Source organism: Neophocaena asiaeorientalis, unplaced genomic scaffold (genome assembly GCF_003031525.2).
Source record: "Neophocaena asiaeorientalis asiaeorientalis breed wild unplaced genomic scaffold, Neophocaena_asiaeorientalis_V1.1 scaffold40, whole genome shotgun sequence".
In the NCBI taxonomy this organism is placed as follows: Eukaryota; Metazoa; Chordata; class Mammalia; order Artiodactyla; family Phocoenidae; genus Neophocaena; species Neophocaena asiaeorientalis.
Window position 1 is genome coordinate 8873397 of NW_020185335.1, and position 16224 is coordinate 8889620.

The 16224-nt window shown below is 39.3% G+C and overlaps 1 protein-coding gene across 1 annotated transcript; it reads right to left on the reverse strand.

The window, feature by feature from the left end:
- Positions 1-1320: 1320 nt before the first annotated feature.
- Positions 1321-13758, reverse strand: GCSH (glycine cleavage system protein H). Its single transcript, XM_024735718.1, has 5 exons — positions 13509-13758; positions 9978-10057; positions 8753-8816; positions 3648-3779; positions 1321-2769 (listed from the first exon to the last, which is right to left on the reverse strand). The coding sequence occupies exons 1-5, from the start codon at positions 13756-13758 to the stop codon at positions 2672-2674; spliced, it is 624 nt and encodes a 207-aa protein (XP_024591486.1). The 3' UTR covers positions 1321-2671.
- Positions 13759-16224: the final 2466 nt, after the last annotated feature.

Below are 16224 nucleotides of genomic sequence, written 5' to 3' on the forward strand. Positions count from 1 at the left end.
TATACCTACAGCTGATTCACTTTGTTATACAGCAGAAACTAACACACCATTGTAAAGCAATTATACTCCAATAAAGATGTTAAAAAAAAAAAAAAGCCTGATAACATGACCGAGCAGAAACTTAAAAGGGATGAGCGTTTGGCTAGTCATGTTTATAAAAAGCCAAAGTAGAGATGGAATCAAGACACAGAAGCTCTAGTAGAAAAAGATCTGAGTTGGCAAAGGAGTGTTTTTAAAACACCAAGATGGGGGCAGGAGGTATACAGAAACTACTCTCTGCTCAATTTTGAACCTAAATCTACTTTCTAAAAAAGTGTATTTAAAAGGAAAAAAAAAAGACTGATGGGGATAGGTAGTTAATAGTAAAGCCATGTTGCTGAGAAGAAAAAAGAATTTAATCACTGAGAAAGATGCATGATTAGGTCTGAAATAATAGTGATTGCTGAGAAGTAATGAAGGCACAGTTACAGTTAGCGTAATTTTAAAAACTGAAGGTGGGTGGTACTCTGACATTTTAGCAGCCCCAGAAAAGCTGCAGAAATTCAGAAAAATTCAGAAATTGATTTGCTTGAGACTTGACCTGAAATACCAGCCTCATTTTCATACTAGCATGCCTGTACGGAGAGCCCTCTAGTGGTTTCTTTATTAAAACTTAATGCCCTCAACTTCTTTAAACTATTCAACTATCTGGGAGGTGATAAGAGAAAAAAATTTTTTTGAACACTTCCAGGGTTACCTGTTCCATTTCTTGAATTTTAAATTATTAGAAAGCATTATTAAAAACCTGTATTAAGCTCCTCTATTAAGACCAAAACCATTCAAAGGAATATGAGGTCTGAGAAATTGAATTCTCTGTTGATTTAGTCCATTTGGAGGGCCATTCAACACCTCTTATTTTCAGCAGCACTAAAATAGAAACGAAGGTTGAACTGGCTCTGTATTCTAAACAGTGAAAAAGAGCAAGTTGTCATAAAGTTTTGTTCTTTGATCCTCCCCCCGCCTGCCAGATTCCCATTTAAATATATTTTTGGCCACATTAAGGCATCTTGTGGGATGTTAGTTCCCTGACCAGGGATTGGACCTGGGCCCTGGTAATGAAAGCGCCTAACCACCGGACCGCCAGGGAATTCCCTTAAGTATTATCATAGTAACTTACATTTTGCTAAGGAACTGATGAAGAGTGAGCCAGGAAATGTGAAAATCCTAACCATATCCTCTTATCCTCTCCATCACCTTATCTGTGAAATGGTGGTAGTTATGGATATGCCATCCCTAGCTCTGGCTACTGTGGTAAAGATGAAAGAAGGTAATATATGAGAGTAACTTTAAAACAAGATTTATTTAGATTTAAATGAGCAATTATTACTCATCCCTATTTCCAAAGCAGACAGTCAAATTAATTAACCTGATTAATAACAGACACACACAGCTCAGCAGTGATATGGCCACTGGCACAGCGCTGGAAAGAATGCATTCTTTCTGCAGAGGAACAGGAAAGACTTGTACGTTATTTACCTACCTACGTACTCTATGTTCTTTATTTGCTCTTTATTTACCAGAAGATAGTAGTGTCTACATACTTCCCTTTTCCTCTAGTAACTGGGAAAATGGTAGAAGTTTGTTCTTGCTGTGTGTGTGTATATACTTATGTATGTTCTATCCCCTGCCCCAAATGTCAGCATACTACAGTACTACCATTGGCTTAATTAGAAAGTATGCTATGTTGGCCACTGTGTCCACTTCTGTCCCCATTACTTAAGTAGAAACCTTATGTGAATGTGGTTTAACTTTCTTAAGGATGTCATGTGCTATGCTGATCAAAATTTCACCTTTCCTTGTTTTTACTCCTCTCTTCTAATTGGCATGATAGAAAAACAAAGTCAATGATATCTTTTATGTTAAAAATGACCAAAAAATAGTACTTGATGCTATCAGGCAATTAGATCTTTGCTTAAGAAAAGCAAGATTTGTGACTAAAAGGAAACATTTTCTTGGAACCAACCTTTCATCGCTAGGGCTTAAAATTCCTTTTTAAAAAATAACTTTCCGTAAGTTAAAATTAGCATCTTTACAAATACTAGTGGAGTCACTAAATGAAATATTAACAGCAAAACAAAAAACACGATTAAGAAGTTGAATATTTTATTATTAAACTGTTTCTTATTTTCCTGCAAGGCTGTTGCTTCACTGTATAGAAGTAGCACCAGCAAACACAGTATATTTTGCAAAATTAATAGAGTAACGTTCTTCACTGGACACTATACAACTCACAAACTTTCCTCCACTGCCATTTATTTCCAGTGGCAAGTTCATTGAGTATTTTGACCCAAATCCAGGGATGGCTGTAAGCAAGTTACAATATTATATAAGGTTAAGATAACAATGTTATCCTTGAATTACATAATTTTTATAACTAGTTTTACCACAGATAATTTCAGGAATTCTGAGTATTATAACTGGAGACTAGCCTAAAAATCACAGGCTGTTGTGAAAAAGATGCATAGTGTTTATGTGCAATCATTAGGAAGTTAAGGGGTATTTTCTTCAGGCAACATTGTTGAAAGTAGTTTCTTTTGCTAAAAGTTGCTTTTTAAAAATCTATCCACCACTAATTTAAGACAACTATACTAGATTAAGTTGTTTCAAACTAGTTTATTTAGGGGTTCCATTTTCACTCCTCAGTAGACTTTATGTATTTCTCATATGCTTCTTCACTCATTAGTTCATCTAGTTCTGAAGGGTTACTGAGTGTCATCTTGATCAGCCAACCTGCAACCAAAAAAAAGTATCTTATATTCCAAATCACCTTTTTAAAGAGAAAGTCAAATTCATTCAAAATGTAAATTCTGAGTGCCTCAAAATTAACCTAGTATTCTTTACATAAATCACTCATTATTTGTTCAAAGAGCTTTAAATTTTAGCTGTAAGAATTAAATTAATATTCCTTACAAATCATAACTGAAAAGAACCAGAAGAAATTCTACCATAATGGATTAAGAACTTCTAGGCTGTAATAAGCATCAACAACTTTACATATGGATCCAAATACACAAGGCCAGGTATATCTTTAACAAAATGAACACCAACACTGTAACTACTTAGATTAATGGCATTAGAAAGCTTTAGTAGAGAGAAGAAGTAGGTGATAGGAAACAGAGAACTACAACCTAATGCTAATTTTGCATCTTGTTGGCTGTGTGACCTTAGCAGAGAAATCCTTTGGGGCCTCAATTCATCTACAAAATGGAAAAAATTGTTGCTAGCTTACCTTACTACATTATTATGAAGATGAAGATGTGAGAAAACTGAAAATTAATTTAACAAATGTTATTCTATTACCACCTACATCACACAATGTGATTAGATGCTTTATGACTGAACAGGTAAATACTCTGAAGTGTTTACAATGAGTCTACAACTATGATACTAAGAACCCTATAAAATAAGGCAATGCTTTTATTGACAGAGATTTTAAACATAACCTTATATATTCAGCTAAACTGTTTTCCCTTTTTAAAGCAGATTATCTCTATTTAGTACCAAGAAGGGCAAAAAGAAGTCACCATCAGCTAAAGATTGCTTTAAATTCCAGATTAAATGTTAACTGCAGCAAACACTCCTTAAAAAAATTTCTAGCAACAACTTACCATCTTCATAACAAGATTTGTTGACAAGTCCTGGATTTTCTGCTAGAGCTTCATTAATTTCAGTTACTTCTCCTGATAGAGGAGAATAGAGTTCACTAGCAGCTTTCACACTTTCCAAAGCACCAAATTCCTCTAAATTGAGAAAATTAAAGAAAGTGTTAAATGTCAAGTTAGTGACCTCAAAATACAAAATATGGAGAAGTGATCACCTCTAATACAGTAATGATAGAAAGTCCTAAATATCTTTAATTAAAATAAAACCATAGGTTTTGTCATGCAAGATCTTCATTTATACAGTCTATAGCCTGACAACATGGCCCCATCCAAAGAGCACAGTGTAACTAGAACACAAGTAGAAAACCACAGTCTGATTTGCTAAAGGGGTCAGAGGATGGAGTGTGGGCCCCCAAGGTGGCTGGAAATTGAGGGTTGAAATTCTAGAAAGAAGGGAGCCATAGTTTAGAGAAAAAGTAGTCAGTATAAAGATCTCAAAATGATCCACAGACCCACATGTTGGAATTAGCAGAGAACCTTAAAATAGCTACTGTAAGTATGTTCAAAGACCAAAAAACAAAAACAAAAAACTAGTGAGTGAATATACGGGGAAATAACTTGCAAAGAAATTATAATGTTTTAAATGGACATTCTAGAACTGGAAAGCATAATATCTAAAACGTTCACTAGATGGCATTAACAGTAGACTGGATACAGTGCAGCAGGGTCAGTGAACACAAAGATCATCTGAAACTAACCAATCTGAAGAAGAGTTTGAAAAGAAAAAAAAGACTGAAAAATTAACAGAGCCCTGGGATTTCCCTGGTGGTGCAGTGGTTAAGAATCCGCCTGCCAATGCAGGGGACATGGGTTTGAGCCCTGGTCTGGGAAGATCCCACATGCCACGGAGCAACTAAGCCCAAGGGCCACAACTACCGAGCCTGCACTCTAGAGCCTGCGAGCCACAACTACTGAAGCCCGTGCGCCTAGAGCCCGTGCTCTGCAACAACAGAAGCCACTGCAATGAGAAGCCTGCACACTGCAATGAAGAGTAGCCCCCAGTCGCCACAACTAGAGAAAGCTTGCATGCAGCAACGAAGACCCAACCAGCCAAAAATAAAAATTAATTAATTAATTAAAAAAAAAAGCCCTGCTCACCTACAGGACAAAATCAAGTGATCTGAACTGAATGTGATGAATACAACACACCAAAGTTTGTGGAGGCAGAGCTAAAAAAGTGCTTAGAAGGAAATAAAATCTTTAGGCGTTATTTAAAAAGAACATCTTAAAATCAATGACCTGGCTTCTAAAGACACTAGAAAATGAACAAAAGCAGTCAGTTTATGGAAAGGAGGCAACATTAGAAAGAAGGGATGACACTGGTGATTTTTTTAAAATGACTTTTAGCCTTGAAGAAAGGACACTGATCTGTGCCAGATGGAGCAGCCAAAATTATGAAAGAAAATCTCAGTCTTACTGATTTAAAGGACTAGGAGACAAGAGTTTGGGGCCACCATAGCTACTGGAAAGCGAGCTGGGAAATCTCATTAAGGATAGAGATAAAAAGGAGAGCCCCAAATTCTGTCTATAAATTCTGTCCAGGTCTCTGAATGATCCCTGAATCATATGTGCATGGGGCAGACTCCAAGTGTCCTAGATAAGGCTAGAAGAATCAGACTAAGATTTTAGCTGCCACTCACCACAAGGGAGACAGCATTTTACAGTATGGATAAAAAAAAGTCCAGTAAAAAAACCTGAAAACCAACAAAACCACAAGTTTCCAGAAGCTAGAAAGAGGAAATTAAATCTAAAAGTTGGAGGAAGAAAATAAAGATATGAAAGAACAAATGAAATGGAAAATTTAACATAGTAGAAATTTGGTTCTTTCAAAAGATTGATAAATTTGATAGAGCCAGCAGACTGATTGAGAAGAGAAAACTACCACCAATATGAAGGAATGAAAAAGGAGTCCTTACTACAGATCGTATGGGTATAAAAGGATAATAAATGAAAAATATGAGCATCTGTATGCTGAATATAACAACATGAAATGGAAAAATTTCTCAAAACCAATGTAAGATAATATAGAAAATCTGAATAAAAGAAATTTGTATCAAAAACCTTCCTACAAAGAAATCTGGCTCATATTCTACCAGTTAAATCTATCAAACAATTAAAGAAGAAACAACACTAATCTTGCACTTTCTTTCAGAAAAAGAAAAGGGGTAGGAATATTTCTAAACTTATTCTATGAGGTCAATATAACAGATTCCAGAATTTGAGAAAGCCATTATAAGAAATGACCAATATCTCTCATGAACATAATGTACAAATTAGCAAATCAAATCCAGCAGTATGTTTTTAGAGATAATTTTTAACTTTTGTATCATGACTACCAGGAATGCAAGGTTGGTTAAACGTTCAAAAATGAATCACCATTCATCACATTAACAAGAAAAACCCTTTGATCATGTCAATAGATGGAGAAAATGAATTTGACAAAAATTCAACATCCACAAATGATAATTCTCAGCAAACTATATATAGAAAGGAACTGCATCATCTGATAATGGGCATCTATGAAAAACTCCACACCTAAATTGCATACCTAATGATGAAATACTATATCTCTGCAAACCTTGGTATGGTCCAGAGTTGCTCACTTTCTCAGTTCACAATGCCCTTAAGTGTCTCAGTAAGGATTTGTGGTAATCTCTAGACCAAAACAAATACCTAACACTTCAATTTATTAAGAGGTCAGGTCCAAACTACTTAGTAAGTTTTTATATCCTAACAATTGAGTAGCTGTTTGAAAAAATTAACACATATAAATTGAACAAAAAAATTTTCATTTTTAATTACAATTTACAGATATAAATTATGTGTCTGTTGCATACTGTATTAAGTTCTCCATCAGGGAATCAGGTCACATCTATCACTGCCGTGCCTGATGTTCCATGCCAATTGTGCAGTACTTGCTTCAAAGTCACATTACCCAAAGTAATGTAGTAAGATCCAACATTGAAATTGTTACCTCCATTGTTTATTAGTTTGTGCTGTGTCCAACAGATGTTAAAAATTAAAAATACCCCACAGCACCTCATGGCACTGGGGTATATAGTCTGGGAACTATGAAGATAGACAAAAGACTTCTTAGAGAAGACAATGTTCCATACATATATGTGACAAAATATTCATAAAATACATTTCTGAAAAAGGATTTGTATCTAGAATTTAAAATGATGCCTAGGGCTTCCCTGGTGGCACAGTGGTTGAGAGTCTGCCTGCCGATGCAGGGGACACGGGTTCGTGCCCCGGTCCGGGAAAATCCCACATGCTGTGGAGTGGCTGGGTGCGTGAGCCATGGCTGCTGAGCCTGCGTGTCCGGAGCCTGTGCTCCACAACGGGAGAGACCACAGCAGTGAGAGGCCCATGTACCACAATAAATAAATAAATAAATACTTAAAAAAAAAAAAAAAAAAAATGATGCCTAAAAATCAATGGTAAAAAAATAACCCAAGTAAAAGACTAGAGACTTCACAAAAAAAGATGTGAGTGGCAAAAAGCACATGGCAAGGTGAACAATAATCTGTCCTAGGGAAATGCAAGTTAAAAACCACAATGAAATATGCAGCACCTGGAACTCTCTCATACTGCTGGTGAGTGTAAAATGGTATAACCTCTTTGGCAAACACGATGGGACTTCGCAGCATAAAAAAGCAAAATACTGATCACTCAATATGAATGAATCTCGAAATTATGACATTAGACAAATGAAGCCATACATAATACATATTGTCTGATTCCTTTTAAAGGAAGTTAAAGAACAGGCAAAAGTAATCTATGGTGACAGAAATCAGGGAAGTGGTTGTATATTGAGAAGAGTTTTGATTGGCAAGGTTTACACAGTGTATAAACACAGTTGTCAAAACTCTTTGGCTTATACAATTAAGATCCATGCATTTTCACTGTATGTAAATTTTGTATCCCTTTAAAAAACACCTTTAGCAGAAAGTTTAAAGAAAGCATTCATTAGTTTAAGGGTATTACTCAACATATTTAGTTTAATAGAATTTTTTCTATAATAGAAGCACAAAAAGTAGGTTCATGCTTCTCACTTGCTATAAAGAGATGTTAAGAAATTTCTGATCTGCTTGAGAACAGCAAAGTGCATACACAGTAAATAAAACATGATTAAAGAAAACAGATACTTAAATTCTGTAGGGCTACCTGACATATGTCAAGGAACCCATGAATAATAATATACGTGGTTCCACTGGCTGACATTTATCAAGCACTAATCTTATGCTGGTTATTATGCTAATTTCATTTAATCCTTACAACTACTCTATGAGGTAAGTATTATTATCCCAACTTACAGATGAGACCTACATTAAGTAATCTCTCCCAAATCACACAGCTATGTTGAGAGGCCAGGATTTAAAACCAGATTCTGACTCAGAAGCCCATGTTCTATCCTGATATTCTTTACTGCCTCCAAAGAAAGACAGATTTTATTTTTTAAACTTCAGAGACTTCAGCTATATTATACTATATCAACGTGTGGCGGGGAGGGTGCTAAGAGCCATTTCCCTCGACTTCCTGCCTTCCATTGTAAAGTCTGAAAATGCTCATTATTCTCCTCACCATCATTCCTTACAGTTAGGCATGGCAATACGACCCAGACTTGGCTAAATTGATAAAAGAAAAGGTGATCTGAGAGATTTCTGGTTGAGATATTTGTTCCCGATAAAGAGACAAAGAGAGCCTGTCCTCTTCCTACTTTTGGATACTGTCATTGAGAACATGATGCTTGAAGGTTCTGCTGCCATTCTGTAACCTCTGACATGCTGAGGCAGAAAAAGTACCAGAGAGGTTGTGTCCTTGAGAATCTTCACTGAGCCACTGAGTCAATCCTGTATCCACCTATTTCCAAGATTGCTTGTATGAGATATAATAAACCCCTGTTGGTTGATCTACTCTTATGTAAGTTTTCTGTTACTTGAGGAAAAAGCACTCTAAAAGATCCTGGGTACAAACAAGTTATTATTGCAAGATAAAGAAAATTCATGGCATGAATCATAACATACCAAGATGAGAAAAACACTCACCTTGTTTGTTCAATTTTGTCCCAACTTCAGGCAGACTACAGTAAACAACATCTCCCAAAGCTTCCTTTAAAAGACAAAAACAAAGCACCAAACCTCTAAGAAATCAAATTAAACCTAGTAAATAGGAACAAGCCAAACACTGAATCCCTTTAATTCACACAGTACATACTTTACACTTGAGGGGCCAAATTCTTTGGTTTTCTTATAATCCTTTAAAAATGCAAAATTATTCTTACCTCAGGATCTGCAAGAAAACAGGCCACTAGCTGGATTTCCCAGAGGTGGCAGTGACCCCGTCACAAACCATATGCCCCCTAAAAGATTACTGGCTCCTCTAAGAACACACTTTGTGCTTTTCCACCTCTGCAACTTTACTGAGGCCATTTCCCCTACTGCATCTGCAGACTAATAAGTAGTGATCTCTCCATCAGGTGAGTGGGTTACAACGCCTTGTACTACTCAAGGCATCCGTCACATAATGTTTTGTATGTCATTTTCCATGTAGCTGATTCCCCCTCATAAACTCCAGGAGAGGAGGACAATACTTATGCAGTATTTCACAAAGCATGCTGTACTGGGCCTCAGTAGGTACAGATATGCCAATGAAGATACAGTTGTCATGGTTTCTCAGTACCTGAGATCGCAACATTTCTGATGAATACTGTATACTCCCATCAGTTAATATCCCCCGCCCCTTCTCCCCACCCCACCCAGAGATCGTTGAAAATCAGTGATGCATGCTGCTATTTGGCTTCTCAAGTTTTCTTTTACACAGTATCTCAATATGGGATCAGTGGCAATAAGGGAATTAGTAGAGACAAACTCTAAATAAAAGGTTTATCTTTGTGTCATCTGTGCCAATCTAGGTGTTCCCTCTTCAAGTCCCCAGATCATGTGTATATCATTGCTATCCACAAAACACTGTCAACACTCCAGCCCTTTTGCTTTTGCTCTGCTTTTTTCCTTAACTGCCCCAATATGAAACAAACATTTCTCTCTTGAATTTAATTTTTAATTTTAAGTGTTAACCTTTCAATATCTCTAAAAACACTATCTGCTGCCCTAACTAAACTATGTTTTACTTTTTCCATCTATGACTGATGTTCTTCTAAGGGCCTGTAAGGGGCCCAAAATAATACTAAGGGGCAGAATAAACAATTTTTAAAAGGTAAAGCAATCCAATTTCGGCAAGAGCAGACTGAAATATTGCAAGACTATCCGATACCTGTGCAAAATTGCTGATTCCCACTGTTCCAACACCGTTTTCTGTTGTTACCCATTCATGTTTGTCTGTGAATTTACGACCTAAATAGAAGACCAATAGTTCAGAAAAGCAGTGGCATCGCTTCTTAAAAAGCATTTTTTTACATATCAGTGCTGTCAAAGGGCAGGACCTCCCCATTATTTGTGTTTGACTTATTGGCATTGCCATTCAACAGTATACTGCCCAGGACAAAACAGATCATGTGAGAAGACACATCTCAACATTGGTACCATTTAGGCAAAGATGGCTTGATGTGAACACCTTTGCATCTTTTGGAGATATGATTATTTGCCCTTCACATTACTCAGTCTAAATCACACACACACACACACACAAATTTTGGAGCACATTTCAAATATATATATTTATCTATTACGGGTCTGTCATACAAAGCAAGTCTGTCAGAATGATGAGCTTTTGGGAGGAGCATAAAGACTGCTCATAAATGATTTAACCTAAAAAATTATGTGCCTCTTTAGGTAGAGCTGTGTGGAATCTTAACAGGAATAAAACTGACCTGGAACAATTATAGCTTGTCTAAGTTCTTGATTCCACCTTAAATGAATTCAAGTCTCCCCTTGAGGAAAGTGACTACCATCATTTAAAGAAGCAAACTATACAATCAGAACTCAATAGTCACCTCAGAGCTAAGACATTAAATGGTAGAAAGGCAGCCTCTGCTCGACATTCATTGGACAGGTTAGGCCTTGGCTTTATGAGCTGCTTCTCTTCAAATACACGGATGGCCAAAATACTCAAGGATTCTTGGAAGAAAGACCTACCAAAGTTAGAGTGATGTGAAAAAAATTCCTTACGATTTAATGTCAAAAGTACTTGCTTAAAATAATATATTTTTTAAAAAACTTACCTTCCTAAATATATATCACATTCTGAAGTGAAGCAGTATTTTTCCAAAAATACTACATCGGAATAAGAAAATGGCTCGTTAATTTCAATACTGTTTTACAATAAGCATTGCTGGTTCACTCTTACCCCTTACCCAAAAGATAACTGTACTTAAAACAACATTAAACTGCCTTGATTACACAGCTCTGATACACAGCAGAGTGTAAATAAAGAGTATTTCTTTTCCTCCCAGTCATTAAAAAACTTTAATATCATACTCCTCAGTGTAAGAGGTTGCAGAATCTGCCACAAAGTAACTTGCTTTGCTTCATTCCACTTCAAATTACTAAATGCTTCAGGTCAACGTGTGTTTCCCTAAGAAAGTGTGTTTGTACTTAGTGTTCTGACTGCAACCCATTCTCCCCACCGCCTTTTCTTGACTTTCAGATCTCAGTTTAGCAGCTCTGCCTGCCAGATGCCTTATGCAGCCCTCCAAGCCTGGGTTCCTGGGCCGTCCAACCTGCTCCCACAGCACTCTGCACCACTCTCCCACACCGTTCCCCCCACACACTCATAGCACTTAACAGGCTACAGTTTCCCCCAGGCAGTAGACCAATTACAAAGCAAGCAAGAGCAGGCTTTATCTCATCTGTATTCCCAGTTCAAAACACAGTGCTTGGCATATAGAAAGCACTCAAAAGCTGGAGTGAAGTAATTTTTTTTTGAAGTTTAAGAGGATGCTCAGCAAAACATCTAATATATAGTTATTTGGCTACAGGACTCAATTCTCCCTAACATTCTGTCACAACTCTAAAACTGGCAGTTTAAATCTAATATACCTTTTAAAAGTAAGGACTGGACAACCATAAACATATGACTCCTCTGAAATTAGTGTCCTGACTTTGGTCTTGCCATCTTACCTAATTGTAAAGATAATCTTAGGAATAAGAGTGCTCTCACATTCAATTTAGCAACTGAGCAACCACAAGTTTAGAGGAAAAGGCGGCAACATTGCTAAGCTAAAGGCACCTAGGTCCACTTGACTTCAAAGGCCATGACGTCTTTGTACTAGGCCATGCAATTTAGGCAAAAGACGATGATTCGTACAATTCTCCTTTAACCCTTGGCCCAACAGGAAAAAAGGGAACAGGAGATTAGGTAAATAATTACTTTTCCTCTGAGTCTTGAAAAACATGGGTTTTGGCCCCCCCAAAATTAGGTGTGTTGAGTAATTTATGAGAAGTTTGCATTCTCCTCCCTTCAGTCACTGAGTCAAATAAAATACATTAACATTTGATCAACTTTCCGCTATTTATTTGAGTCTATACACTAATATTTAATAAGAAGTAACATTTATCAAGTACTTACTATGCGTCAAACTATATGTACAGCAGTTAAATTATTTCATTTCATCCAACAAATCTGTAAGGTATGGATTATCATTTCCATTTTTCTGATTAGGGAAACAGACTCAGAGAAGTTAAGTGACTACCCAAGATGTCACAGCTCATAAGAGGTGAAGTGAAATGGTCTCTTTAGTATTAAAAACCCAGGTGTTCAACCAGATCATGGGTATTGATATCTTGGGCAATATTTAACTAGATAACAGGAAAATGCAAAAAGCTAGTGATAGTGTAACAATGAATAACCAAAATACATAGGTTTGAAATTCAGTTCTTATCTGAGAAATGCTCTTCCCTTGAAATGCGGCACTAACAGAGCTGAGAGATTATAATGGGTGGGTGGGGTGGGGAGGAGGTAAGCTTCATAATGTTTGACTTTGGACTTAAACCTATCAACTTTTCTAGTCCCAAACAGGTTTCTAAAACAACGAACTTAATGAGAGAACAGCCACCACAGACCTGCGCTCTGTCAGCAAGAAGCCTGAGTTCTCGGAGGTGCAGTTAATGTCTCAGGTATTGGTGCATAAAGTAAAACGGTTTTTCCTCTGCGGTAACGCGTGCTAAAGTAGGACAGATAGCCAAGACATATACGGGAAGGTCTCCCTGTTCCTTCAAGTCCATGTAACTAAGGCCTCGTTTCAGCCCAACACACATTCACGACTCGATACAGACTTCAGTAGAACGTGGAGTCCAGTAGAGTTTATCTCACTGCTTTAGGAAATAGCTGTCTCCAAAGTTGTGCCAGCTTTAGCTGGTAAAAATCTAGACCCAGTGCTTTAAATTTCAATAAATGCTCTTGCTTTACTTTTACTTCAGAATTCAGTGACGATCCGTGTAGTAAAGTAAAGCCTATTATTTGTCTTCACTCTTAGGGTCCACGATGCTCACAAATGCTAGAAATCTAAGGTCAGGAAGGAGCTCGGCGACGCTCGCCCGGGTCTCCAGCAGCGAGCGGCCGACGCTCCTGCCGGAAGCAGCCGGGACACGGCGGCCGCGCGTGTTCTCCAGGCCTCCCCGCCCTCCTCCCGCCTCCTCCCAACCCGCAGGACAAAGACTGCGGGGTCGTTTAAGTCACTCAGGGAGTAGCGGCTTCGCGACACGGGATCCCAACAACAATAAGCGTGTGCAGGGGTCGCCTCCCTTGACCGGGGCGACCAGCGACGGGGACCCGAGGTGAGGATCGAGGCCCCAGCCCCTTACCCCGAGTCAGCTTGGCTCGCCCCACGTGCCCGCCTGCACTTACCCGACAGCAGAACGGGACCGGTGCGCAGCGCCCGGACGGCGCCCGCCCGCAGCCCCCAGGGCCGCGGCGGGCAGGGCGCGTTGGGCGTAGAGATGGCGCGCAGGCTGCAGACCGCGGCCCGCACGCTCCGCACACGCCTTCCGGCATTGCTTCTGGGCGAGTGAAAGCGCTGGGTCAGGCCTTTTTGCTTCCGCGACCCAGGGCGGTGAAATGGGCTCCAGTCAGGGGTGGTACTGCTGGGCCAGCGCATTCCAGTGCCCTTGGGCCCTGGGGAAGGCAGGGTGCTCCCAGTTCTGTTAAAAGATTAGTTCCCACCCTTCTACGAGGATCAGGGTCACTCAGAGCAGGATTCATAGTAGGTCCAAACAATCATGCCAGCCAAAGATGGTTATTGGGCATTGGCCAAAGACTCGGTGACACAAATGCAGTTTCTCTTTGACTTTTTGAAATACTGAAAACAGTCTAGGAACCCACTTTATTACTTTACAGATCCCAAAAGGCCCACGGTCCCCAAAGAGGGGACAGACAGAATCATGAAACTCAGAGGGGCAAGGACTTGTTGAAGGGGTAGGAGTGGCTTCTTGGTGGGGTCTGGACTGCAGGAGCAATCAAAAGGCAGAGAGTTGAGACCCAGCATGATCAGTTCCTTACTTAAGCAGGAGACATGTCTCACCCAATCCAAGGAGACAAAATAATTAGGTTTGAGGAAAGATCTCACCTTTAACATGGATTTTATGGAGTGGGCATGAATCAGCAAAGAAACGGGGGAGTGAAAAACACTTCAGTCTCTACACCTTCAGTATTACAGGATGAGTACCTTGAAGCGTGTGTGTGTGTGTGTGTGTGTGTGTGTGTGTGTGTGTGTGTGTGTGTTTGCGTTTGGGCGACCCAAATGTTGCAGTGAGATTCTGCCTCATTTATAAAATTGGGGATGTGGACACATGTGTGTGGTGGCTTGCAAGGGCTGCTGTGCTCCATTTTCCTCTGAGTAAATCATAGCCACTTATTGAGCCGTTGTTATGTGCTGGGGCTGTGCAGATATTATCTTTGTAATCTTCTCCAAACCCCTTCTGGTAGGTATTATACTCATTTTGTAGATGAAGAGCTGGAGACTCAGAAAGTTTAACTAACTTTCCCAGGAGTGGAATGAGGAAGGCATTTTATGACTTAAGCAGTTACTAGGTGGCAGTAGCAGAACTTGCCCTCTAGTCTGATTCACAATCAACTGCTCTTAAGCTCTGTTCTACTTGACGCTGTTTGGGATGCTGACTGGCTCACAGTGGTCTACTGTAAACTCCAGATCTTGTCTGGTTTCCATAATGTCAGTGTTCTGTTTTTATTGTTTTGTTACAAGCCACTGCAGCATAATGCAAGCCATGCCCTAAAATATTTATTCCTAGCTTCACTAACTCATTTGGTATGAAGAACAAGGTCACATATCAATGTGTGGGCTATGTCGTGGGCCCTTATGCCAAAGCAATAGGAAGTGTGTCTTTTTTTTTTTTTAATGTAACAAGCATTGTGGATTAAAAAAATTTTTTTTTTTGTCTGATTATCTTTGTAACATCCATGGCTTGGAATGTGAAAGGTCATCTCATTGCACAGTTGGTACAGGCACCTGAAAATGCAGGTGGTCATTTCTTTCAGGTGTCTCAGGGGGGCCTTCTCATCTCTTTGAGCAGATATATTTTTCTCTCTCACAACAAGAAATTTCCAATTTGATATTTATAGTCAACAGAGAAGTGGAGAGTGGATGGGAAAGATGGGAAAGAGAAATGAAGAATTTATAACTTCTCTAGATCTTAGAACTTTTCCTATTTAAACTAACGGACTTTATGTGTCTGGGTAGATTTCTGTACCAGACTTTCGGGAGACACGTGTGCACTTGGTATGAATTATTTGATGCTTATCTGCTTATATAGCTCATGTTCATACCTGACACAATAAAGAATGGATGATGGGCTTTGGGGTGGATAGAAGATAAATCCCCAAGGTGTTATGTGTATTGCCACATTATGTGTTTCTCTGTTTATAAAGGATTCTGGCTTTTGATTATCATGGTAGTTAGGTGGGATCCTGGTTCAGCCATCATAAAAGGATATTTAAGCTCTCATCCAGATAGAAGGCTGGCAGTAGTTCAGCTTCACCGTTAAACTAGCTGTTTAATGACCTCATCAAGTGTGCATGTTCCTCTCATCTTTCTGCTCTGCCATCTTCATATTGTTCCCCATGGTCTCAGGGTAGCTGTCAGAGTTCCAGCAGTCTTAGACCAGACAATGTCCAGCACTAGAGCCCATCTCTCTTTTTTTTTTTTTTTTTTTTGCAGTACGCGGACCTCTTACTGTTGTGGTCTCTCCCGTTGCGGAGCACAGGCTCCGGACGTGCAGCCTCAGCGGCCATGGCTCACGGGCCCAGCCGCTCTGCGGCATGTGGGATCTTCCCGGACCGGGGCACGAACCCGTGTCCCCTGCATTGGCAGGCGGACTCTCAACCACTGCGCCACGAGGGAAGCCCTGTCAAGGGCTATTGCTAAGACAAATCAAGATTTACTTTGAGGTGGCCACAGGGTCACCTTACCATGAGTCATGTGGGGTAGGGGTAGGGTCTACCTGAACAAACTGGGATTCTGATAGCAAGGAGGAAAGTATGGAATGGATTTGGGGCAGGCTACCTAGAGTACCTTCTACAATGGGTGTGTTAGGAGGAGAGACAAGAC

Bases quoted from the DNA above. Each gene is read 5' to 3' on its own strand.
- GCSH (XM_024735718.1), bottom strand. From the start codon at position 13,758: ATGCGCTGGCCCAGCAGTACCACCCCTGACTGGAGCCCATTTCACCGC. The intron at 10,058-13,508 runs GTAAGTGCAGGC...TCTTCTATTTAG, and splicing joins CGGTCCCGTTCTGCTGTCGG to GTCGTAAATTCACAGACAAA. The intron at 8,817-9,977 runs GTATCGGATAGT...TGTCTTTTAAAG, and splicing joins GAATCAGCAATTTTGCACAG to GAAGCTTTGGGAGATGTTGT.